General features: G+C 51.4%; 2 protein-coding genes across 15 annotated transcripts in view; one reads left to right on the top strand and one right to left on the bottom strand.

Annotated features, from left to right (window-relative positions):
- The window catches only part of NUMA1 (nuclear mitotic apparatus protein 1), a 105,990-nt gene extending 94,633 nt beyond the window's left edge, over positions 1–11,357 (bottom strand). For 2 of the 5 annotated variants that reach the window (XM_084842271.1, XM_084842264.1), the window contains exon 1: positions 11,195–11,357. The gene's annotated coding sequence lies outside the window, so the exon portion shown is untranslated. Of the gene's footprint in view, positions 1–10,881; positions 10,909–11,194 lie in introns of those variants that run through there. The other 3 variants (XM_084842263.1, XM_084842266.1, XM_084842269.1) reach the window with 3 other exon arrangements.
- Positions 11,358–11,469: 112 nt separating this feature from the next.
- Positions 11,470–25,532, top strand: LRRC51 (leucine rich repeat containing 51). Of its 10 annotated transcripts, none has more exons than XM_084842276.1 (6): positions 11,470–11,505; positions 16,248–16,460; positions 18,760–18,852; positions 20,082–20,287; positions 20,620–20,768; positions 23,706–25,532. In XM_084842276.1, the coding sequence occupies exons 2-6, from the start codon at positions 16,307–16,309 to the stop codon at positions 23,845–23,847; spliced, it is 744 nt and encodes a 247-aa protein (XP_084698402.1). In that variant the 5' UTR covers positions 11,470–11,505; positions 16,248–16,306; the 3' UTR covers positions 23,848–25,532. The 10 variants fall into 10 exon arrangements, with proteins under 10 accessions (XP_084698402.1, XP_084698405.1, XP_084698409.1 ...); XM_084842279.1 differs by having other exon boundaries at positions 16,248–16,273; positions 18,755–18,852; XM_084842283.1 differs by having other exon boundaries at positions 16,248–16,273; positions 18,755–18,852; positions 23,754–25,532.
- The last annotated feature ends 328 nt before the right edge of the window (positions 25,533–25,860 follow it).

Below are 25,860 nucleotides of genomic sequence, written 5' to 3' on the forward strand. Positions count from 1 at the left end.
ATCCGTATACGCACTCATGCTCCCCACTGACACTGTTGCTGTGCTGCTCCACCACCACCACCTCCTCCTCCTTGTCAGACCATTTTAAACTGGAGCTGCGTGTTACTGCAGACTCTCCCCTCTGCAGACATTCTACCTTCACGATCTACAAGTGGTATGCGCTGCATAGCTTGCACACTTCTCTCCCCATTGAGAAAAAAGGGAACTCTTTGAACATCGGAAGCTGCCTTATACCGAGTCAGACCCTTGGTCCATCCAGCTCAGTATTGTCTACACTGACTGGCAGTGCTTCCTCAGGGTTTCAGAGTCTTTCCCAACCTTAACCTGGAGATGCTAGGGACTGAACCGGGGACCATCTGCATGCAAAACAAGGGCTTTATCACTGAGCAATGGCCTTTCCCCAAACTTTAGAACCACACCATGAAAGGCACACCCCAGCAAAATACTTCTGGAATTATTTCAACTTTGAGCATGACAACTTGAAGGTAACTTCTCACTGGGAAGAGCTGGCTAGAAAGGAAAAGATTCTTGCTCCCCCTGCTACAAACTTGTGACAACTCAGCCTTTTACATCTGACTTTTCAGATATTTGAACAGCTTGTACCAAGGAGATTGTCCATACTATCGCTGATATCAATAGAACAAATTGCTGTGGATTTTATAAAGGTAGCAATTTTAATACTTTACAAATGATAAAATTCCACTCCACCTTAACTACAGAACCACTCCTGCAGCTCTATAAATAGGAGGTGATGTATGTAACAAGCCCACATAAATCTAGTACAGTTCTCCCTACTCACCTAAGATTCATGGTGCTCACTAGTATTTATGTAACAGTATCCGTGTGTGCAGCAGTGTATGCTGCCTATGCTGTGTATGCTGCCCCTAAAAGGGGCAGGCTCTTCCACAGAAGCACTGTGGGTGACAATACGTGGTTCCAAAACTAATTTAGTACTAGGACCATGCCATCATCCCTCAGACCAGGAGGCTCAGGGTGACCTTGAGATGGAAAACGAAATCAGGGAGGCCCCCAAACGAGCAAGTGTTGCATGAAAGTAGGCCAGACTAGGCCTTGTAAGTAGTTTGGTTCAGGCAAGGTGCCTCATGGGATTGAGTGTGTGTGTGTGTCTGACATCTTCAGTTGCATGAAAGCAAAGAAAGTGAACCAGATTCAAGTAGACTAGAACGTATCCAACTGCTAAATCGGCGGCCATGTGCCAGTTCATGCCCATAGAGGCACACCAATAATCCAAATCCCACTAAATCAGACTAAAATGATTAAACACTATTACCTAGATCTACCAGAAACAGCCACCTAGCAAGATGTGCAACGTAATAAGCATAATTGTTGTTTGTATTGTTTTGTTCCATGTGATCATTGCTTTGATTAAATGTTCTATCAAATTCTTTACAAAAACTATACATAAAGCTGAGCTGCACCAGATGGTCAGTAGAATGCAAAGAGAAATGTGAAAAGAAGAGAAAGGGAGAGGTAAAGAGATGGAACAACTGTTGACAATACAAGCATAGATGGTGAGCCTGATAGGCTCAAAGGGGGGATTGTGAAAGCAGGCCTGACCAGGGATTGTAAGTAGTTTGGTTCAGGGGAGGTGCCTGATGGGATTGAGAGTGTGGGTGTGTGTCTGACCATGAGAAGGTAATTGTGACTTGCTCAAAAGCAAGAAATTCCTATCCACCAAAGTAACTCACCCCTAAAGATAAGAAGGCCGCTGTGCTGATAGGACTGTTGCTGAGTACTAATTGGTTTCTGAGCACGCATAATGTATTTTCTTTGTTCTCCAACTTTCAGTCTGAATAAATTCTTTTGTTTGGAGGAAGACACAGTTTCGTCTGCTCTCCATGGCTGTGATGTGCTTTAATAAATTTCTGACTGTTCAACCTGTGTTGGATATTTCCTTAACAGTTGTAATGATGGGTGACTTCAATTACTCCCAGACTGACTGGATAAATGCATGTTCCAGTCACAACAAACAGGTTAAATCTGTTGATGTGCTAAATGACTGTGCCTTAGAACAGTTGGTCACATGGAACTGACCAGAGGGGAGGCGACTTTGCATTTAATCCTAAGTTGTGTCGCCCAGAACATAGTTGTTGTTGTTTATTTGGTCAGTCGCTTCCGACTCTTCGTGACTTCATGGACAGCCCACGCCAGAGCTTCCTGTCGGCTGTTGCCACCCCCAGCTCCCCCAAGGTCGAGTCCGTCACCTCCAGAATATCATCCATCCACCTTGCCCTTGGTCGGCCCCTCTTCCTTTGGCCTTCCACTTTCCCTAGCATCAGCATCTTCTCCAGGGTATCCTGTCTTCTCATTACGTGGCCAAAGTACTTCAGTTTTGCCTTTAATATCATTCCCTCAAGTGAGCAGTCTGGCTTGATTTCCTGGAGGATGGACTGGTTTGATCTTCTTGCAGTCCAAGGCACTCTCAGAATTTTCCTCCAGCACCACAGTTCAAAAGCATCTATCTTCCTTTGCTCAGCCTTCTTTATGGTCCAGCTGTCGCAGCCATAGGTTACTATGGGGAATACCATTGCTTTAACTATGCGGACCTTTGTTGTGATGTCTCTGCTCTTCACTATTTTATCAAGATTTGTCATTGCTCTCCTCCCAAGAAGTAAACGCCTTCTGATTTCCTGGCTGCAGTCAGCGTCTGCAGTAATCTTTGCGCCTAGAAAGACAAAGTCTGTCACTGCCTCCACATTTTCTCCCTCTATTTGCCAGTTATCAATCAAGCTGGTTGCCATAATCTCGGTTTTTTTGAGGTTGAACTGCAACCCAGCTTTTGCACTTTCTTCTTTCACCTTTGTCATGAGGTTCCTCAGCTCCTCCTCGCTTTCAGCCATCAAAGTGGTATAATCTGCATATTGGAGATTGTTAATGTTTCTTCCAGCGATTTTAACTCCAGCCTTGGCTTCATCAAGCCCAGCACGTCGCATGATGTGTTCTGCGTACAGGCTGAATAGGTAGGGTGAGAGTACTCCTTTCCCAATCTTAAACCAATCTGTTGTTCCATGGTCTGTTCTTACCGTTGCTACTTGGTCGTTATACAGATTCTTCAGGAGGTGGATAAGATGACTTGGTATCCCCGTACCACCAAGAACTTGCCACAATTGCTTATGATCCACACAGTCAAAGGCTTTAGAATAGTCAATAAAACAGAAATAGATGTTTTTCTGAAACTCCCTGGCTTTCTCCATTATCCAGCGGATATTGGCAATTTGGTCTCTAGTTCCTCTGCCTTTTCTAAACCCAGGTTGTACATCTGGCAATTCTCGTTCCATGAATTGCTGGAGTCTACCTTGCAAGATCTTGAGCATTACCTTACTGGCATGTGAAATAAGTGCCACTGTTCGATAGTTTGAACATTCTTTGGTGCTTCCCTTTTTTGGTATGGGGATATAGGTTGGTTTTTTCCAATCTGTTGGCCATTCTTGTGTTTTCCAAATTTGCTGGCATATGGCATGCATCACCTTGGCATATGGCATGCATCACAATTTGCCCTGGCTCATAGATCTTACATTCCAGGTTCCTATGGTGTGTTGATCTTTAGAACATCGGATTCGTCATTCACTACCAGCACCATCGGCTGCTAGCCGTCCTTTCGGCTTTGAGCTAGCTGCGTCATCTGGGGCTGGTTGAACTTATCCTCTGTTCCTCCCCAGTAGCATTTTGACCATCTTCCGACCTGGGAGTCCCATCTTCCGATGGTATACCGACATATCTCTGGTTGTCCTGATCCATTTAGTTTTCATGGCAAGAATACTGGGGTGGGTTGCCGTTTCCTTCCACAGGGATCGTATTTAGTCTGACCTCTCTGCCATGCCCTTCCCATCTTGGGTGTCCCTTCATGGTTTAACTCATGACATCATTGAGGTGCTCAAGCTCCAGCACCACGACAAGGTAATGATCTCCTTTGCTGAAGCCAGGACATAGTACAAGATGTAAATATTGTTGAATCAACTGGAAACAGCAATGACAGCGCTATCAGATTTAATATATATTTAAGTGGAAAATTGACAAGGAAGTCCAGCACAGTCACATTTGACTTCAAAGCAGAAAACCTCTCTATAATGGGGGAACTGATGAAAAGGAAGTTAAAGGGGGGGGGTAGGGGGTCAAGAAGATTCAATCCCTTCAAAATGCTTGCAGGTTACTCAAAACCACAATAATAGGAGCTCAGCTAAAATGTATACCACAGGTTAGGAAAGGTAAGAGGTCACCGGCATGGTTAACAAATAGTGTCACGGAAGCTATTAGAAAAAAGAGGGCTTCCTTCAGGAAATGGAAGTCTTGCCCAAATGAGGAAAACAAAAGGGAGCACAAGCTTGCACAAAGGAGATGCAAGCAGGCAATAAGAGATGCAAAAAAGCATTTTGAGGAACATATTGCTAACAACACCAAAGCCAACAATAAAGAATTCTTTAAATATACCAGAAACATGAAAGCAGCTAGGGGGGCAGTTGGACTGTTGGATGACAATGGAGTTAAAGGGATACTAAAGGAGGATAAGGAGATGGCAGAAAAGCTGAATGAATTACTATAATCTGTCTTCACTGCAGAAAATATAGGGCAGTAACTGTGCCTGAACTGATGTTTTCAGGAAGGGAGTCCGAGGAACTGAGGGAAACAGTGGTGAGAAAAGATGAAGTTCTCTACCTTATTGATGAATTGGAAATAAATAAGGGCACACTCCTTACAATTCCCAGCATGCCCCAGCCAGTATAGCTGGCTGGGGCATTTGGGAGTTGTAGGACTTTTTTCTGTCTAACCTTGCATAGGATTGTGCCCTAAATCACTGGGCCCAGATGCTATCCATCCTAGAGTTCTTAAAGAACAGAAATTTGAAATTGCTGATCTTTTCACAAATATGCAACATATCCCTAAGATCAGCTTCTATAGTAGGGGACTGGAAGATGGCCAATGTAACACCAATTTTTAAAAAGGGGTCCAGGGGGAATCTGGAAAATTACAGGCTGGTTAGCTTAACGTCTGTTCCAGGTAAATTGGTTGAAGGCAATATTAAAAATAAAATTATTAAGCGTATAGAAGGACAAGCCCTGCTAAAAAAGAATCAATATGGCTTCCGCAAAGGTAGGTCCTGTCTCACTAATCTTTTTGAGTTCTTTGAGAGTGTTAATAAACAACTGGTACAGAATTGTTGTAGATCACAAGCTGAATATGAGCCAACAATGTGATGTGGCTGCAAAAAAGGCAAATGCTCTTTTGGGCTGCATTAAGAGAAGCATAGCTTCCAAATCCCGGGAAGTACTAGTTCCCCTCTACTCAGCACTGGTTAGGCCTCATCTGGAGTACTGTGTCCAGTTCTGGGCACCACATTTTAAGAAGGATCCAGACACGCTGGAGAGGGTTCAGAGGAGGGCAACAAAGACGATCAGGGGACTGGAAACAAAGCCTTATGAAGAGAGACTGAAAGAACTGGCCATGTTTAGCCTTGAGAAGAGGGGAGATAGGATAGCGCTCTTCAAGTCCTTGAAAGGTTGTCCCAGAGAGGAAGGCCAGGATCTCTTCTCGATCATCCCAGAATGCAGGACACAGAATAATGGGCTGAAGTGACAGGAAGCCAGATTCTGGCTGAACATAAGGAAAAACTTCCTGACTGTTAGAGCAATGTGACAATGGAACCAATTCCCTAGGGAGGCGGTGGGCCCTCCCACACTGGAGGCATTCAAGACAAGGCTGGACAGCCATCTGTCAGGGATGCTCTGACTTGGATTCCTGCATTGAGCAGGGGGACTCGATGGTCTTGTAGGCCCCTTCCAACCCTACTATTCTATGATTCTATGTAGACAGGGGTGATCTGGTAGACATTGTTTACTTGGACTTCCAAAAGGCTTTTGACAAAGTCCCTCTCCACTGAGCAAACTTAGCAGTCATGGAATAAGAGAAGTCCTCTCATGGATCAGTAATTGGTTAAAGAACAGAAAGCAGAGAGTAGGAATAAATAGTAAATTCTCCCAGTGGAGAGAAGTAAATAGTGGGGTCCCACAGGGATCTGTATTAGGACCAATGCTTTTCAACCTGTTCATAAATGATTTGGAATTAGGAGTGAGCAGTGAAGTGGCCAAGTTTGCTGATGACACCAAATTATTTAGGGTGGTTAAAATAAAGAATCTCTCCAAGCTGGGAGAATGGACATAAAAATGGCAAATGCAGTTCAGTGTACTTGGGGTTGTGGTGGACAGCTCAGTGAAAATGTCAACACACTGCACAGCTGTTATAAAAAAGGAAAACTCCATGTTGTGCATAATTAGAAAAGGAATTCAGCACGTGAAACTGAGGTGGTAAAAATAATCTGAAGGTCACTTTGCTATCAAAATGTTGGACATAATTAGGAATCAAAAATAAAACTGCCACTATCATACTGCCCTTCTGCAAACCTTCACCACAGCTAAAAACAGATATTGTTGAGCTAGAAAAAGTGCAGAAAAGGGCAACTGAAATGATCAAGGGGTTGGAGCATCTCCCCTGTGAGAGCAGATTACAACAGCTGGGATTGTTTAGCTTGGAAAAAGGAGGGTAAGGGGAGACATGATAAAGGTGTACAAAATTACACATGGTGTGGAGAAAGTGGATAGGGAGGCATTTTTCTCCCTCATAATACTAGAGCCCAAGGTCATCCCATGAAGCTGATTCGTGGCAGATTCAGGACAGATAAAAAGAGGTACTTCTTCACAGAGCACATAGCCAAACTATGGAATTTGCTACCATAAAACATAGTGATGGTCACTGATTTGGATGGCTTTAAAGGGGGTTAGATAAATTCCTGGAGAAGAAGGCTATCAGTGGTGACTAGTCATGATGGCTTTGTGCTACTTCCAGTATCAGAAGCAGTAAGCCTATGTACACCAGTTGCTGGGGAACATGGGCAGGGGCTGTTGCACTCATGTCCTCCTTGTCAGCTTCCTGCAGCCACTGTGAGAGCAGAATGCTGGACTAGATGGACCCTTGGTCTGATCCAGCACGGCTCTTCTTATGTTCTTATACGGTGCTTCACAGGGTAACATGAGCAAAAGACATATTTTTGCCCCACAGAGCATGCAGTGTATTTGGAGAAGGATAGACAGGTAAGGGAGAAGCAGCATGGGAGAATTCAATTGCACATGCTCAGCTGCGTTTCAGTTGGGTATGACAAAAAGGGGTTAAACCAAAGACTTCATGGAAGAACTGGCTTTTGACAGAAATTTCAAGGGTTAGCAAGGGAGAAGCCACAAAGGCCAAGAATAGGGAGATCCAGGACTAAGCAAGTCTAGACCTTAGCAGTATCTCCACCAAGGGGGGGCAGGGATGGACACCACTGGAAATAGCCCAGCTGTGCTTGTTGTTGTTGTTGTTGTTGTTCAGTAGTTAAGTCCTGTGACCCCATGGACCATAGCCAGGCCTTCCTGTCCTCCAGGACTTCCTGTCCTCCGCTCTCTCCAGGAGTGTGCTATTAAGATGTAAATGCAGTAAGGCTTGGGGGCAGGGGAGACAAGAAATAAGAGAACAAAATGGAGATGGAAGGGTGAGAGGAAATTGCTTCAGACTCATGTGTGCAAACGCAGATGAAAAAAAGCACTGGAATCACAGTAGGAATTACTCTGGGATAAGCACACAGACACGCGAACGTGTGATTATACATGAATGAAGAGGTCTGGAAAGTTACTGAGAGCCAACCAGTCAATTTATGTCTTACAACTCCAGAGTAATATGATGAATCTTAAAAGTTTCTGGAAAGAGACCAACTGCAAAAGAGGCTTGCACGTATCTGCCCAATAATCCACCTTATGATGTGCTGGACCTTATCTTTAAATGGGCCCAGCCAGCAGGCACCTCCACACACACAGAAGAACAGGTGCAACACACAGCAATGTTTTAAAATGGAAGGTGCAGGAAACTGTTAAGAACGGATAGGGAAACCCTGTTTAGGAAGCAGTCTGGCAGAAGCAGCAGTCCATGGTCTACTTGCTGAAGGAGTGCCTCTTCCCATATATTTCTACCCGAACCCTGAGGTCATAATTACAGGCCTTATTCAGAGAGAAAGCCCTCTTGTGTCGAGGTATGGCGGGTGGTTATTCACGAATGCCTATTCAGTAGTAGCCCCCCTGCCTCCCTTACAGAATACCCTCCCCAGAGAGGTCTGCCTAGCGCCATTATATTATCCTTTCTATGCCAGGTAAAGACTTTTTTTTAATTCTGACTGGCCTTTTAATCCTCTCTATTTCTGCTACTCCGCTGTGTTTTGAAGTAGTTTTATGTTTGATATTTTAATCCTCCTTCTACTGCCTGTTTTAGCCTCTGCTGCAGCTGATTGTTTTATTATGCTGTTGTTGTTGTTATGTGGATTTTAGATTTTATTTGTGTTTTTATTGTATTTATTTATTTACAATATTTATATACCACTCCACATCAGACAATTTTGGAGCGGTGAACAACACAGTAAAAGAATAAAACAGCATGTTAAAAGAATTAAAACTTTTTTTTTGTATGCTACTCTGAGAGTTATCAGCAACAGAGCAACTAAAAAGTCTTAGGGGGGAAAATACTTACTACATTTTAACCCACATTTTGTCCAAGGAGTTCAAGGTTCTTCCCCCGACCCTCTATTTTATTCTCACAACAACCTTGTAAAATAGGTTAGGCAGAAACACAGCAACTAGCCCAAGGTCACCAGTGGGCTTCATGGCTGAATGTGGATTTGAACCTGGGTCTCTCCAGACCTAGTCCAACACTTTCACCACTTACCTCCCCTAGCAGCTATCTCAGTTTTTCTGGGGAGGCTAGACAAACAGGGAGGCAAGCACTAACTGGCCAAGCACTAAGAATCCTGTGTCAGCTAAAGACTAAGAAATATATTGTGGCAGAAGCTTCATCAGATGCTTTCAGGGGGTCTGCAAGGCTGATAGGTATATAAGCACATGTGGGAATAGGTGTGGGAAGGGTCAAGCAATGCAAGAGAGTGCATTAGTCCAGATACATTGCTGTGCAAAACACCAAATGCAAGAAAGTATATTCTGCATTGTATCATTTGCATTGGTTTTAACAATACATTTCTGGGAGGTGCACACACTTTGGGAGGCAAAGGGGAGGGGAGTAAGAGTGTTTTTTTTTAAAGATAACTATCCAGAGTTGCTTTGTAGAAGTGTAACAGAGCACAATTACTAGGCACAAAATGAAAGGGCTGTAACAGCCTTCTCTAACCTGGTGTCCTCTTGATGTTTTGGACCTCAACTCCCAGCATCCCCATACTGACTGAGGATGCTGGGAGTTGTAGTCCAACACATCTAGAGGGCACCAGGTTCACAAAGGCTGGGCTACATCAATCTGTAAGACATCAGTGACCTGCTTTGCAAATCTGTCTTTAATAGTTACAGTTAAAATATAATTAACACAATGTAACCATAGACAACTAATTGCAATTACATAATGACAAGCCGTTAGAAATGCCCTGCTAGTTTTCTCACCCTACTTAAATAACCATTTTAACCTGATGCCTAAAACAGAACAGAGTCAGCCCTGGGCAGACTCTGGCCACCACCAGGGAATCCAGCACACCCTACCTGACCTCGCCCGAACAGCCCCACTCTACCCTTGCTAAGGAGATTCAGTCAACCACACCCCTCCATCGCTGTCACAGAGATTCTGCTGGGGCACTTTGTTGCACTTACACCCTGCTCTTCCCGCACACAACCACCACGTGAAGCAGGTTAGGCTGAGAGACAGCGACTGGCACAAGGTCACCTGGGTGGGGGGCTTGAACTCAAGTTGCCCCAGCCCAGAGGGTCTTGCCAGTCATGGAAGCACAGCTGTAGAACCCAGCAGCAATGTGGCCGGGTGGGCCTCTCTCAAGAGGACAACTGGGGCACCACGATGACCAAAAAGGCCCTCTCACTCGCACGTACGCAGTGCTTCAAAACAACACAGTATCGGAAAGATGTGGATCTTCTGTTGAGCACGGGTGGCGGCGGCGAATGAATAACAGACTATTTGCATTCTGGTCAATTTCACCTGCTAAGCGTATTCTAATGGGCCACCAAGGTTCGCTGGCTGCCTTGCACGGGGAGGGAGGGGGAGTTCACTTGTTTAAGACAGAGCCGCAGAATGCAAGCGTGCTTGTCTGCAAAAGAAAAACAAGTGTCGCTGTTAATAGCAGGGGCCTTGGATTGAGGCCAGGGAGACCAAGGTTCAAATACCTGCTTGGGCGCGATTGGGGTGGTCACCAAGGTGGCCACGTGTCCTACTTTGCAGAGGACAGTCGTGGGTCTGAAGGTGTCCTCTCTTCGAGGAGCCGTGCAGCCCAAGGTCTAAGGTCAAAGGCCAGAAGGAGGGAGAGCAACGAGGGGGCTTGCAGTTGCCCGTCCATACTCAGCGCCCGGACAGCGGACTGCTGGGAAAAACAGTGCTGTTTTTGCTGACAGTACTGGGCTAGATGGGCCAACGGCCTGACTCAGGATAAGGCAGCTTTCTGCCTTCCTATGCTGCAGCCGGCAGGTTTCGCGCTTCTGTTCACATCATAGTTATTGTGTCTAACTCCCTGGAAAAAACTCCCTGGAAAAGACCCTGATGCTGGGAAAGACTGAAGGCAAAAGGAGAAGGGGACGGCAGAGGATGAGATGGCTAGATAGCATCACGGATGCAATGAATATGAACTTGAGCACGCTCCGGGAGAGAGCGCGGGACAGGAAGGCCTGGCGTGCTATGGTCCATGGGGTCACGAAGAGTCGGACACGACTGAACAACAACAACAACTAGCTTCGCACCAGTACCCACAGACTTGCATAAGCACGTCATGCAAATCGGTGTCCTCTTCTTTCGGCCATGCGCAAGTCGCTCGTCCACCGCCCGTACCCCCTCGGCCGAGCCTACCCTGCAGGGCGGTCGTGTGCATCACACGCGAGCGAGCACGACGGCGGGCAGGCGGGTCGTCAGCGCCAGCAAGAGCAGCAGGGCGCGGAGGCGGCCTCGCGCAGGGGCAACGGCCCCGCTGCTGCAGCAGAGGCGAAACCCCGCCGCCCCTGGGGCGCCCCGCCCCGCCCCTTTGCCGGGGGCTCCCCGCAGGCAGGGCTGCGCGGTCTGTGGGGCGCGGGGCCGCGGAAGCCGCCGCGGGCAGGCAGCGGCCCCCGCCCCGCCCCGCCCCGCCCCGCCCCGCGGCGCCTTTCCCCCGCGCGCCGGCCCTCACCTCGCCTCGCCTCGCGGGCCTGGGCGCCTCCCGCTCGAGCAGGCCGCGACCGAGCGCCGCCGCCGCGCCGCCGGGCCTCCTCGGCCGCCGCCCCGCGGGTTCAAACGCCGCCCCCCGCGCCGCTCCCCATTGGCCGCCGTCCGGCGCGCGGCGGCGTCTCGGCGAGAGGCGGAGAACTACGTTTCCCGGCGCGCGCGGCTCTGCAGGAGGGGGCCGCGCCGCCCCCGCGGTGCGTCCCGGTTGCCGCGGCGACGCCCCGCCCCGCCCCGCGTTCCGGGGCGCGGCGCGGCGCGGCGGCGGGAGGCGAGATGGTGAGTGCGCGGGCGGCCGCGGGGCCGCGGAAAACGGCCCGGCGCCCGGCGCGCGAGCGGGGCCGCGCACGGCTGCGAGCGCCGACTGCGCCGGCGGCGGGGCCGCGCAGGGCCGGCGGGGAGGGCGCGCCGCGAAGCGCAGGCGCGCGGTGCGTGCGCTCGCGTTCTGCGCGCGAGCGGCGGCAGCCTCCGCCCGGGGACGCGCCCCGCCAGCCGAGCCGCGGAGGGCTGCTGCTTCCCGCCGGGGCGCGCAGCGCAGGCCTCGTCGGCCGCTCTGCCGGCCCCGCAGCGGCGGCGGCGGCGAGGGCCCGAACGGGCTGGCGGGCGTTTTGGAAAGCCCGCGCCTGGCACGGGGAGCCGCGCCGCAGCGCGTTGCCCAGCGCTCGCCGGGCGCGGCTCCTCGCGGCCCCCGGCCTCCCTGCCGCGCTCCCTCCCGCCCTCCTTGCGCCGGGGTGCGCCCGCCGCCTCGCCCTCGGCCGCCGCCTTCCCCGTGCCGCCGCACCGGCGCTTCCGCCGCAGCCGGACGGGCCCGGGCAGCATCCCTGGGACGGCCGAGCCCGGCACCGCGGCGGAGCCACGGCCGGCTCGCCCCGCCGGGGACGGAGTGCGGGGGCGAGGAGGGGCGGGGCTGCGGGGTGCTCGCAAGGTTTCCCGCGCGCCACGCGGCTTCCCCCCTGTGCGCCGACGCGCCTCGGCCAGGCAGCCGGAGCTGGCCGGCTCGCCGCAGAAGCGGGGCAGGCGGAGCGCGGAGGAGAGGACCCCGTCCGTGCTTCGGCCGCCCTGCGCAGGAAAGTCGGCCGCCTCTGACTTCGGAGGCAGCCCGCTGTCCTGCAGGGATTGCGCCCGCGCTTGTTTACAAGATCCATATGCTGCCTTGCATCCAATACAATTCCCAAGTGGTGAATAATTAAAAAAGGAATAAAAACAGAGATAAAATCTTTAAAAGCAGAGTATGCAAACAAAACCATGGCTGGCTAGTCAGGGAGAGTTTATTTACTTATTTGATTTGTACCCTGCCTTTCTACCAAAAAATGGCCCTCGTGGCAGCTTACAGAAACAATTAAAATTGATTAAAACAAAACAGTACATTGAAATACAATAAAAACATAACAGTTGCAGAACAAAAACAGCACCCAGCCTATAGACCCACTTCCAGTCCAAAGGCCTTGAATAAAGCAGTCTTTGCCTGCCATTGGAAGGATAGCAGAGAGGGAGTGAACTTAGCCTCCTTGGGCACAGAGTTCCACAGCCTGGGAGCAGCTACCGAAAAGGCCCTCTCTCATGTTGCCATCAGACACATCTCTTATGGCGGGGGTTCCAAAAAGAAGGGCCTCTCCAGAAGATCCTAAGAACTGGGCAGGCTCATATGGGAGAAGGCAGTCATTCAGGTAGCCTCGTCCCAAGCTGTATAGGGCTTTATATGTCATAACCAGCACTTTACATTCTGCCTGGAAACGGACCCATAGCCAGTGCAGCTGCTGCAACAAGCGCATTGCGTGCTGCCTGTAACGGTCTGGCCGCAGCATTCTGAAGTTTCTGAACAGTTTTCAAAGGCAGCCCCACGGGGAACACGCTACAGTAGTCCAAACGGGATATAAGTAAGGCCTGCATAGCCATGGCCGGATAAGACCTCTCTAGGGGCAGGCGCAGTTGGCGCACCAGGCTCAGCTGGGCAAAGGCACTCCTGGCCCCCGCCGAGACCTGGGCATCCAGGTTCAGGACCAAGCCCAAGAGCACGCCCACACTGCGAGCCTGAGTCTTCAGGGGGTGTGGGTGACCCCATCTGGCACAGGCTGAGTCCCTGTTCCCTGATCTGCCTTTCAGTTGACCAGGAGCGCCCTTGTCCTGTCTGGATGAAGCTTCAGTTTGTTTGCCCTCATCCAGGCCATTCCCAACATCAGGCACCGATTTAGAACCAGAACGGCTCCCTTGGATATAGATGGAAAGGAGGGATAGAGCTGGGTGTCATCAGCATACTGGTGGCACCGAACCCCAAAACTCTGGACAGTCTCTCCCAGCAGTTTCGTGTATATTTTATTTACAATGTTTTATATGTTAAACGTGTTATATGTGAAATGCCATGGGGAAAAGATGGAACCCTGCGGGGCACCACAGGCTAGTGGCCACAGCAGTGAACAGGAATCGCCCAGCGCCACCTTCCGAGATCACTCCTCCAAGAAGGACCGGAGCCACTATATAACTGTGCCTCCTGGTCCCATCTCAGATGGATGCCCCAGCCAGGTTTCCGTGATACAGGCCAGGTCCGCATGCTCATCCAGGATCGAGGTGTAGATGGTGGTTGTTTCCCCACGCACCAACCTGGCTCTCCTCAGCAGCACCTTCACCCCAGGGGGACTGTCCCCAGGGCGACTCGGGGTCTCTGATATGGGGGATGGTTTGGGAGCAGCCAACACCCTGGTGCGCTCCCCACCCCCATAGTGACCCAGCTGGCTCTCCCTCTGCCCTCTCCTGTTCCAGTGGCCGCCCCCTGTACCCCTCCACCTCCTGTGCCCTTTGAAAACACATCTCTCCCGACAACAGGCAGCAGTTGTAGGTCCAATAACACGATGAATACCCAAGAAGGCAGATACACAGGCAGTCCCTCCCCTCCTCCCCAGGGTCCAACAGACGGGATGGCCTTTGCCCTCGTTCACCCCCAGAGTGGCCTCCTTAACGGGGCAACACTCACGCAACACGTGCCGCCCCAGGCTGCTCACTTTTTCTGCACCAGCCACAGGAAGCCGAGACAGAGAGCACTAGGCCAGGGGTCTGGTCCTGCAAAGAGGCAGTTGTTTGGTGGCCCCAGAAGGTCTCTGTGGAGCAACCACAGGTAGAAGTCAGGAAGCAGGATGATAAAGCTCACTGGCCTACCTGGGCAGGTGCCTCTTCTGTGTCCTCTCATAGCACTGTGAACCGCCCAGAGAGCTTCAGCTATTGAGCAGTATAGACATGAAATTAATGATAATGATGATGATAGCAGGGGTGCTACTGGTATCACCAGCCACAGGAAGCTGATAGTTGTTTAAATAAAAATGTCTTCAATGGGTGTCAGAAACAAAACTGTTTTAGTGCACAAAACTTTAGACCTGTCCCATTGCATGCTGCAAAGGGGCAGCTCCTGACAACAGCCGAGCTGCTGCGTTCTGCACCAGCTCCAGCTTCCAGACCAGCCTCGAGGGCAGCCCTACACAGCGCGCGTTGCAGTAATCCAGCCTGTCGCCTCTACCACTGTGGCCAGCTATCCCTGTCCGGGAGAGGCTGGAGCTGATAAAAGGCACTCCGAGCTGCCATGGCCACCTGGGCCTCCAGTGACAAAGATCTGCAAATCCGATCTTTCAGAGGAAGTGCAACTCCATCCAGAACAGGCAACATCTCTTATCTCCTGGACTTGGGCACTGCTCGCCCCACGCCTTGCCTGGGCCGAGCCTCAGATTATTGGCACTCGTGCGGTGGATTACTGAGTCTAGGCACTGATCCAGGACTTGCTCAGCCTTACCTGATTTAGATGTCAGCCCTATTTAGACATTCAGCGGAACATGTGAGGGCTTAAACTAGTGGGGAGGGGGGCAAGGCAGCTAGAAACAGCCTGCCACTACTGTTGGTAAACAGAGCATCTCTCTGTCTTCCGTGTTGATCCTACACCATTTAGAAGCTCTTTAAACACTAATATTGTAACACAGCGCTGCCATTACGTTGCATCCTGAATCTGAAGCAGGAGGCTAGAGAGCCCGACCTTACAGGGGCTCTGTCAGAACTGGGAACAGGTCCTACAGAACTCTGGGTCCCAGGTTTTAAGGGTCATTTTGGCTCCAGTCCGTTAGGACACAAGACAGTAGGAAGAAAAGCCCCTTTGGACCTTGGCCAGAGCTCATCCAGCACCGGCCCCCTTGACAGTGCCAGGTGGAGCGGCCTTTGGGAGGCTCCCAGACCACATGGGACAGCCCCTGTCCCAGCCTTCAGTCCCTGCCTCTCGTGGTCAGATGACCTGTGTCTAAACGTGGAAGTGTTCCGGCTAGGAGCCACCCGCAAGCCTGTCTTTGCAAATACCTAACCCCATTTATGACAGTGGCTGTCACAACAACAAGTGTCAGCAGTCAGACAGACACGATGGAAAGAAAAACGTCTGCTCATTTCAGACTTGCGCCCTGCCTGCGCTGGTGGATTTCTCCAGGGTTCAGCGTTTTGCAAGAGAATGGATCTGCCTAGGGCTTAACAAAATTATTTACGTGCTATACCAGCCTTCCCCAACCTGGTGCTCTCCAGATGTGTTGGATTACAATTCCCAGCATCCTGGGAATGCGGGGAGTTGTAGTCCCAACATATCTGAAGACCAGCAGCTTGGGGAAGGCTGGGCTGTACAGGCATTCCTCAACTGACGCACACAAAAACTCCAGCAGGCTAAGCCAGGACTGGGCCACCAGTCAGAGCCGGAAGCATCAGGCTGCTCAAGCCGGCCCCCTCAGAAGCAGCCCTGCTCTGTCAGCCTTTGCGGGAAGGCCTCCACAGTGATGGCGGCCCATGTGCACTGAAATGCTCCAGCAGTGTGTGCTGCAGGAGCATCACATCCAAAATCAGAAAGGGCGATGCAATGTTCCATTGTGGGATCTCTCTTGCTATCCTCGTTTTTCACAAGGCGACCCACCCTGGCGTGGCCACGGGGCGGGGGGCTCGGCAGATGGCATTGTGCATGTTTGGTCTCCCTGTCCATAACAGGGTGTTTCTTCTTTTCATGTCTTCCCCAGGCGAGTTCTGCTCTATCCTTTCCCAGGTGGGTTATGACCTTAACACAGTTGCACTGCATATGTATAGAACTGCGTCACGTGTGGTCGGATCCAGATTTGGAGGCATGCAGCTGGGCTGGCAGAAGGGGCTGTCCCCACCCCCTCCTCCCCACTGCCACCCTTCCAGCCCCCTGAACATGCTACACAGAAAGTCAAGGGACCCTGCTGAAGGGGGTGAGCTGGGGTCGGGGGAGGGGACCTTCTGTGAGTGGAAGTCCCCCATCAGTGAAAGGGCAGATTCTGTTTCCCAGCCACTGTGTTTGCTGCTGCTGCCGCCACCACTGCTACCACCAGCCGCAGCACCACACACACGTTTTTCCTGCTGCAAAGCAGCGTGTTTGGAGCGCTTTCCAATCTGACCCCCTAGACCTCTTCACTAGTTCAGAAACCATGTCATCTAGGCAGCAAGAGCGGGGAGGAGAGGGTTTTTCAGAGGGGGATCCTACATTTGCTCCATGCCAGGGTCTTTACCCAGAGTTGTTTTTGTGTAGTGTGAGCCACAACAGCAGCGCCCATTGCTAGAGATTCACTCCAGGTTTTCCAGCTCCTGCAAACAAGGAGGAGTTATGGGGGGGGGGGTGTTAATCGCAGCAGGGGCACCTTGAAAGCAGAGGCGCCCAGTTCCGATGCATCTGTGAGGCTGAAGCCAGGCTCATGCCAAATCTGAGCACACACAGATGCAGCTGGTGGCATGCTGCAAACTGCTATTGCGTGATTTGCTGCTGTAAACCACTCCAGATTTGCTGCTGGTGGTCTCCAGGAATGTGAAACATTTTTCCAGGCCTGGAAAGGATTCTGGGATCTTTTTTGATTTAGCACAAAAGCCATCTTATGGCATGCTAATATTGGGCCCAACTCACTGAGAAATCTCCCACGCAAGACCCACTGAAATGAACAGGCTTGTGGAATGAGAGTGTGGGCGGGCACAGATTGTATTTATTCGTTTAAATACTAAGCATTATAGACTGCTTTTCCACCCAACAGGTGACAGAGACTAAAGACATAAGCAACCATTTAAAAAGCAATACAGTAAAATCAAAACAAAGAACATTCAATACCAGATAAAGTATTAAGCCACACAAAAACCAGGAACAAAATCAGCAACAGAACCAGTCCATCATTTCATTGGGCCCTGAGCACAGGAGACGCGTCTGGTGGATCATGCCCGTAATCTTTTGCTTTCCACATTGCAAATGGCAAATACAGGGAGCCTTGATTTTATTAGCAGGGCAGCATTCTCGTTGGGGCAGGTTGTCTAGAGGGCTTATTCATGAATTCCACCCACAGCCTTGCCTGCTTTGCTTGTGGTCGGGGGCAGCCCCTCGGCAGACCTACTTCCAAGCCCAGAAGCTGGCAGCATCGCCATAGAGCTGCCCTTCGATCCAGCCCCAGTGCTGCCCGCTCTCTTCACAGCAAGGCTGCGTGCTGTGCTGCCCGCTGCTGGATAGAGACGGAGCAGGTCAACCTCTGACCATGCTCCAAATCACTGAGCAGCAGCAGCAGCGGGCACTCTGAGAGTGCCCCAGCGTCCCTCACAGTGCCCCGGAACGCCTTGCACCAGCTGGGCTGTGTGGTCCAGCCACTGGGAAGTGTTCCAGCGTCTCTTGGGCCAGCAATACCTGCACAGCGGAGGCGGGGCTGGACAAGCCTGCAGATGCCCTGAAAAGACCCCTTGAGGAAGCTTCTTTACGAGACGAAGCCAAAGAGGCTGCAGGCCGCCCTGCTCCCTAAGGTGCCAGATCAGTCTCCCATCACTTTTGTCTCCAGCCCCCCCCCCCCAGGACCAACTGTACCTGGGAGGTGACAGCTGTTCCCATTTTACAGGGGGAGAGATGAGGCTGAGGGATAACAGCTTGCTTAAACCCCCCACAGGTCTACAGGGATTTTCATCCTGAAGGCCAGGGCACAAGCCCAGAACTCAAGCAGTTTTCCCATTTCCCAGGGCCACAATCAGTCACACACACGTTGAAAAATTTAAAAATCCAGCCCAGCCTTCTTGAGCAGTGCTGGGGGCCAGGCAGCTGTCACATTGATTTCTCACAATGCCGCTGGCACAGCATCACTCTGGGGCATTGTGGGGCACTCAGTGGCACCCAGGCTCAGCCACCTGGGCCTGCTTGTAATACTGCTCAGGCTGCCGCCTCTGCCAGGTAACCCAAAATCGGCCCAGTGACAGACAACACTTTACCCTTGGGGGAGGGGGCGTCAAACCTGCCATGCCCTCCTCTCATTGGACCTCGAGGCAAGGCCTGTGTTGCAGGGAGAGATGTTCGGTCCTGGAACAACCCTCCTTCAGGATCCCCTCTTTGCCTGATGGAGAAAATGGGTTCTTCACAGGTTGCTAAGAAGTTCCAAGTAGCAGCCGTGACACCATAGCTTGGGGCAGCTACGCTAATGCACCCCGACAGTCACAGCTCCACAGGGCGATTTGTGTTAACTTCTCTGCGTGGGCGATTGTGTCTTGCTAGCACAGCTGGAAAGATGTGCACGCGGTGGAATTACAGCACGTCTTCCATCCAGGCGCCTCCTATGGATTACTCCTTCCGGGGCATCAGCTTTGTGCAAGGTACGACCGAGTTCCGTTGCTGGCTGCCTCTCTTGCCCAGAGCACTGGCAGGTTCTTCAAGCCAGAAAAATGGCAGGCTAGGCAGAAAACACCATGGAGTTCGGGCACTTCTTTCATCGCCCCGTCCCCCTACGCACACGTGTGCACACAGTGTCAGTTAGTTGGGGCCGGGGTAGTTGGCACCTATCCTCACTTGGTGCTGGGGTAGAGGTGCAGTTGCCCCTCCATAAAGCCCTGCTTATGTCTCATGCAAAGGCTCTCGGTGTGCCTCTTCACACATCAGTTAATGGGGACACATTGCGGACACGTGTGTAAGTGCTTCTGCTTCAGCATGTCACAAGATTTTGTACACTCCAGAAACGCGCTGTGGGGTGACTACAGAGGCAGGATGCTGGGTGGTGGTGTGGGTTTATATTCATCAGATTTCCCCACTAGTGACTTGCTGGATGGGTTTTGCTCATAGCTGAGGAGTGACTGATCATCTGTCTTTTGGGCCTGAGACACATTTACTCCCCTAGAGCTTAGATCAGTGAAACTGGGGGCGGGGGGGGGTGTTGATAGCCTTCCTGGATCCAAGTAGAATGATGGCTCCTTTAAAAAAGGCACATCTTAGACAGAAACATAGCAGAACTTGAACGACTTGAAGCTGCTTTTGACGGACTCAGATTATCTGGCCAGCTGTCACCCACCGGCTAGCAGGGCCTCTCTAAGATCCCAGGCAGAGACAAGTCTATGTCACCCGGCATCCATTTTGATGTGTAGATGGTGGGGATCCTGTCGCTGCACAATGGCAAAGGATATGCCTCCAAAGGCACTCAAGCTTGCTTCCCCCCCACCCCTGGGCCCTGGCACACCTTGGCCTGGTTTGCACATAATGACAACCCAGATCATGGGTTGTTGAATCGTGGGTTGTTATGTAGGAGTTCATACGTACTTACACTATGGTATAACTATGGGTTGTTAACCCAGAGTTCATAACCCAACAACAAACAAACCATAGGTTCTCTTCCTAGGTTGTTGGTGGTTAACAATCCATAGACAAACCATAGTGCAGGGTTCACACGTAACAACTCAAGATTCAACCTGTACACTGGGTTGCCATGTGCAAACTAGGTCATTACGCCCCTGCCTAGGCTTCGGATGGAACACACACATGCTGCTCCTGGGCTCTGGCTGCATTGCCCTCAGACTCTCACCAATGGCTCTTCTGCTTCGGCTTTCCCTGCCAGACCTGCTGACGGAGGAGCCACGCCCCGGCATCAAGCCCATCAAGCGGTCGGGTGCAGGCCGGCTGCTGACCAAGGCCATCCGGCTCAACAACAACACGCTCAGCGACTTGACCGACTTCCCAGAGATCGTGGCACAGCTGGTGGAGTACCCGGAGGAAATCTACTGGATTGACCTCTCCTTCAATGACCTGCCCAACATCGACCCGGTACTGGAGACCTCTCCCTGGGCTTCTTGCAGAGATTCACAGTGACTCCATAAGGCACACCATTCAACCCTCCTCATCAAAAGGCCGCCTTCCGCCCAGTCCCTTCTCCCCGCTTCTTTTGCCACATATTTTTGACTGCAAGTCTGAGGGCAGCAACTGCCTTGTCACTGCTGTAAGCTGCCCTGTGGGCCTTTTGGGCAGGGTACAAATGTGGCAATCTCTGCAGAATGCTGTGCCCTCTGTCAAAAATGCACGTAAGAGAGAGAAAATGAAGAGATCCAGCCTCTCCCTTCCTGCCCTTCTAAGCCCACTGCTTGCTGGTCTCTCCCCAGATGCTGGCCACCTATTACAATCTCCACAACCTCAACCTTCATGGGAACAGCATCCAGCAACTGTCTGAAGTGGACAAGCTGGCTGTGCTTCCTCACCTGCGGAGCCTGACGCTACACGGCAACCCCATCGAAGAGGAGAAGGGCTACAGGTAACTGCTGCAGAGCTCTGGGAGAAAGGGAGGCAAATCCTGCCTGGGGGCGGGGAGAGGGTGTGCAGCCACTCCACGGTAGCCCAGTGATGTGCAGGATATGGTGGTGGCTGCAGAATTCCTAGCGTTCAGAGCCATTTCTGTCCCAGGGCAGTCAGCCGATCAAAGAAATCCTGGTTAATTAATTGAGTGAGACTTAGTATATTAATTAATCAATGGATTAAATCTGATCTTAGAAAAACAATAATTCTAAAGAAAAATGTATGCTTGTTTTGTTTTTAAGATAGTGTTCATCAGCTTAGAAGAAACCTTCGGTATTATTATTAAAAGGTTTCTTTAGTAAGTTACAGAGTAAAAGCTGTCCTTGTGAAGCGAAAACTGTGCTTTGCTTTTTGGAGGATATGTACAGCAGGCATCATCTTAGAAGAGGCCTTCCCACCTGATGGAGGGAAACGGGAAGGAATACCTCTTAAGACAGGTCTTCTTGCCACCCACAGTTAAGGCATGTTCTTAGTTGAGGAAAAGGTGCTTTTTAATTCATCAATCAAACTAGGGTGCAATCTTCTGCATGTTTAGATAGAAAGAAGTCCTACAGTTCCCAGCATTCCTCAGCCAGAAAGGCTGGCAGGAGAATGATGGGAGTTGCAGGATTTTCTTCCTGGCCCCTAGTCAATTAAACTTTGCAGCCCAAGACATTAGACAAGTTTGTGAAGACAGGCCTGGGAGTGGAGAACTACGTAGTGAAAAGAGGGAGCAGAAGGATGGCAAGGAACTTGGTAATGGAGAGGAGAAGATAATGGAGTAGGGAGGGGAAATGTGGCCTTCTTCAGATCTTGTTTTGGATACCAGCGTCCGCCATGCAATCTGATTTGGCGCATAAGAAGGGTTCCTGAGCAAACAAGGCCCCCCCTTTGCCGGTCCAGGTGACTGACTGCCCACACCAGCTGGAGAACGCTCCAGGCACTCGCCTGGGGTGGGCTGGGTGGGCCGGGGGAGGAAGAGGCCTCAAAAGGAAACCAAACCACCATACATCGAGTATAAAAACATACATTTTATACATCTGCCAAAGAGTAGTACTGATTGTAGTGAAATCAGATAATGCGAGACTGCTACAGCCCAAACTCCAGAAGTCCAGTGCTAGATGAGTCGATAGGAAGACCCCTCCCATCTTCAAAAGCATCAGCATAATTCCTTGCAGAGGACCTCCACAGTCTGCCTTGCCTTTGGGCCCATTGGGTCTTTTATGGCACCTCGCGCATGGCAAAGCAGCCTAGAGGAATACACATCCCTTGTCTGAACTGGCTGTTTATGTGAAGTGCGGAGCTCTTAGTTCGTAAAAGGAGTGTGAAGTCAACCGCTTGAGAACTGGGAGCTCCTTCCCTTTGAGAAGCTGAACTGCAGGAGTGCACCTCCCCCCTGCTCCCCCGGACATTGCCACCTCGTGCAGTGTGGCTGGGTCATCTTTTTGCATCCTCCTTGGCGATAGCAGCAGCGGCACCTACCGTGCTGCGCTCGCCCTCCCGCTTTTTAGCCCCTGGAAGCAGTGTGGCCCTTTTAAGAGCAAGGTGAGCACAAGCCCAGCATCTGGGCCCAGTGCTCTTCAGCATTTTATTAATGACTTGGAGGAGGAGGAGGTGCAAGGAATGCTGATCAAATTTGCAGATGACACAAAATTGGGCGGGATAGCTAATACTTGGGAAGACAGAAACAAAACTCAAAGTGATCTGGATAGACTGGAGCGCTGGGCAGAAAACAACAGAATGACATTTAATAGGGATAAATGCCAAGTTCTGCACCTAGGAAAAAGAAACCAAAGGCACAGTTACAAGATGGGGGATATGCGCCTCAACAACACGGCAAACGAGAAGGAATTGTTGTAGATATGAGCCAACAATGTGATGTGGCTGCAAAAAAGGCCAAGGCTCTTTTGGCCTGCATTAATACAAGCATAGCTTCCAAATCCCGTGAAGTACTAGTTCCCCTCTACCCAGCACTGGTTAGGCCTCATCTGGAGTACTGTGTCCAGTTTTGGGCACCACATTTTAAGAAGGATGCAGACAAACTGGAGAGGGTTCAGAGGAGGGCAACAAGGATGATCAGGGGACTGGAAACAAAGCCCTATGAGGAGAGACTGGAAGAACTGGGCATGTTTAGCCCTGAGAAGAAAAGACTGAGGGGAGATAGGATAGTGCTCTTCAAGTCCTTGAAAGGTTGCCACAGAGAGGAAGGCCAGGATCTCTTCTCACTCATCCCAGAGTGCAGGACACGGAATAATGGGCTCAAGTTACTGGAAGCCGGATTCTGGCTGAACATCAGGAGAAACTTCCTGTTAGAGCAATACGATAATGGAACCAATTCCCTAGGGAGGTGGGGGGCTCTCCCACACTGGAGCCATTCAAGACGAGGCTGGGCAGCCATCTGTTAGGGATGCTCTGACCTGAGATGCCTGCATCGAGCAGGGGGTTGGACTTGATGGCCTTCTAGGCCCCTTCCAACCCTACTGTTCTATGATTCTAAGCAGCCACACTAGCCCTACAGCCCCGCTGCGTGCACTGTGGCAGCTGCCCCTCCAGCCTCCCTTTTGGTTTCGGTGGTGAAGGGCAGGGGAGGGAGCTAGACCGTTACTGTGTTTACTCATGAGTTATGTTTTTAATCCGCCCAATGACCAATGTTCTCTGGACTTGAAAAAGCTAAAAAATGTACCATTTGCATTGTGCTGCATAAGCCCAGGGTGTTGTTGCAGCAACTGCTCGGCAGCCCCAGGGCAACGACTCTGAGCGTTAGCAAGGCTGATTTAACTGGCTTGCAGAGATGCTACTACTCCCTGCACGCACCCCTGGGGAGAAAGCTCTCCCTCGCGCCCACGGTGCCCGATGTTCTGGTTGAGCGAGCCCCAGGTTTGAGCAGAAATTACCGCAGCTCTGTGCCCTATCGCAGGAGCTACGTTCTGTCCACCTTGCCCCACTTGAAGTCCTTCGATTTCAGCGGCGTCACAAAGCTGGACCGCTCAACTGCTGCTGTTTGGAGGCGCATGAACATCAAGCCCAAGGTGGTCCGGAAGAGAAGGGATGACTACTGAGCACCATGCCGCTCTGCTTCCGCCTGGCGGCTGGGGCAGCAGAAGAGCTGCTGAGGGGGGAGGGGGCCTTGCAGGCTGTGCCATCGCTTAGGAATAAAGCTTTAGAGCAGCTTTTGCATGGCAGATCATGGATAGCAATGGGAATGAGGGGTGCACTGGTGTGGGGGGAGAATGCCAGGGAAACAGCGCTCTAGCTGAGCTAGACCTCTCGATTAGAAAGGGAATGTTCTAGGTGCACATAGAAAAGATCCAGGATTAGCGGTGTGTTTTTTAAGGGGGTTGGTGGGGATGAAGGAAAAGATGCCCTCTAGATGGCCTCATCAAAAAGGGAAGGAATAAAGCACCACTTCCCTGCGATGTCTTCTCTCTCCTCCTTCTGTGCCCCCCCATCTTCACCATTTGTGCAAAACAGGAAATTGGCACATACCATAGAATCGTGGGGGTTGGAGAGGGCCTTGCAGGGTAAGCAGTGACACACCCTCCAGGTGTTTTGTAGACTGAGGAGTATTCTGTATGTGTGGCCATGGTGGCTGGAGTTGATGGGAATTGTAGTCTGGAGGGTACCCAGTTGCCTGCCCCAACACCCCCTGCTCACGGCAGGAAATCCAGAGCAAGGACACCCCCAACAGACAGCTGCTTGGCCTTTCTTTGAAGGCCTCCAGCAAAGGAGAGCCCAGCCCACACCCCCAGGCCATGGTCTCCACGGCCAAAGTGCTCTTACTGCCAAGACATGCATCCTGCATTTTAACTGCACTCCCCCATCCTGTTTTAAGCCCACGAGACCCAGGCCAGGCCTCTAGGGCAGCAGAGGACAAGGCTTGCCCTCTTCCAGATGACAGTCCTTTGGGGATTTGAAGAGTGCCACTGGGCATCATTTCTTCTGGCTGCAGCCCATGTGCCCATTCATTTTTTGGGCAGTGGTGGCGTTTACTTCAGATGCTCTAGCCACTGCCAAGGCTACCCCAACAGTGGTACTACAGACGCAACCCTCCCACATGCACAGATGATGCAGCTGCAGGGTGACACCGACCAAGAGGTGGCAGTTACGAAGAGACAGCCCACAGCAGCGCTGGAGAGCAAGGTAGCTTCAGGCTGGGGACAGAGAAGGACAACAGCCCCTTTGCTAGCTATCTCCATCAATCAGCAGGAAGCTCACAGGAGCTGCAAAGCCGGTCCGGGGGTGGAGGTGGGGCCCTAGCTTGTGGGTAGAGCACCTGCTTTCCACCCAGGTCCTGGGTTCAATCCCCACCATCACCAATTAAAGGGAGCTCTGGGAGCAAGCAATGGGGAAAAGGCCTCTTTGCCCAAGTCCCTGGAGAGCGGCTCCCAAACACAATGCCAGTTATAAGGCAGCTTCATCGGTGTCTGTGTACAGCTCCAGCTCCTTTCTGTGAAGACTGTGCAGGAAAGCTTTCTGGTGAGCTCCCCCACTGGGGGAGATTACAGCTGGGTGACCACTATCAACACAAGCCCCTGGCCCCAAGATCCAAGGTTTTGGAGCTGGAGAAAGGCTTGTCCCTGACCTCCCACCACAAAGCCAGGGACTTGGGTTCAACACGCTCACCTGGGGTAAGCCCCACTGAACACAGTAGAACTTACTTCTGAGTAAACGCAAAGGATTTCATGGGAGGGGCAAGGTTTGGCAATGAAGTTTTGGCTTGGCTATGGAGGCCAGCCAAAGTATGTGCAGCGGGTCAATTATGCCTCTGAAAAGCAAAGAGTCCCTTGGCTTGGGGAGTGTGTTTGCTTCTGTTGATAAAAGATGCCTCTGTCTGGGAGGTGCTCCGCCTCCTCCTGCACTGTAGCGCAGACCACAGAGCCAGGGGAGCGCAGGCCAGGAGCAAATTACTTGGCTGGTACTTCCTAAAAGGCCCCCGCATCCTGCTGTTTGGGCCATCTCCAAACCACCCCCTCCCCATCAAAAAGGCAGTTCTGAGGCCCGGCCTCACGTGCAGCTCTCACACAGGCAACAGCTCCCCCACCCTTCCTTACGCTGTCAAACACATTGCAGTC

This window comes from Heloderma suspectum, chromosome 3 (genome assembly GCF_057233095.1).
Source record: "Heloderma suspectum isolate Gila_16-S chromosome 3, 16-S_ref, whole genome shotgun sequence".
Taxonomy (NCBI): domain Eukaryota; kingdom Metazoa; phylum Chordata; class Lepidosauria; order Squamata; family Helodermatidae; genus Heloderma; species Heloderma suspectum.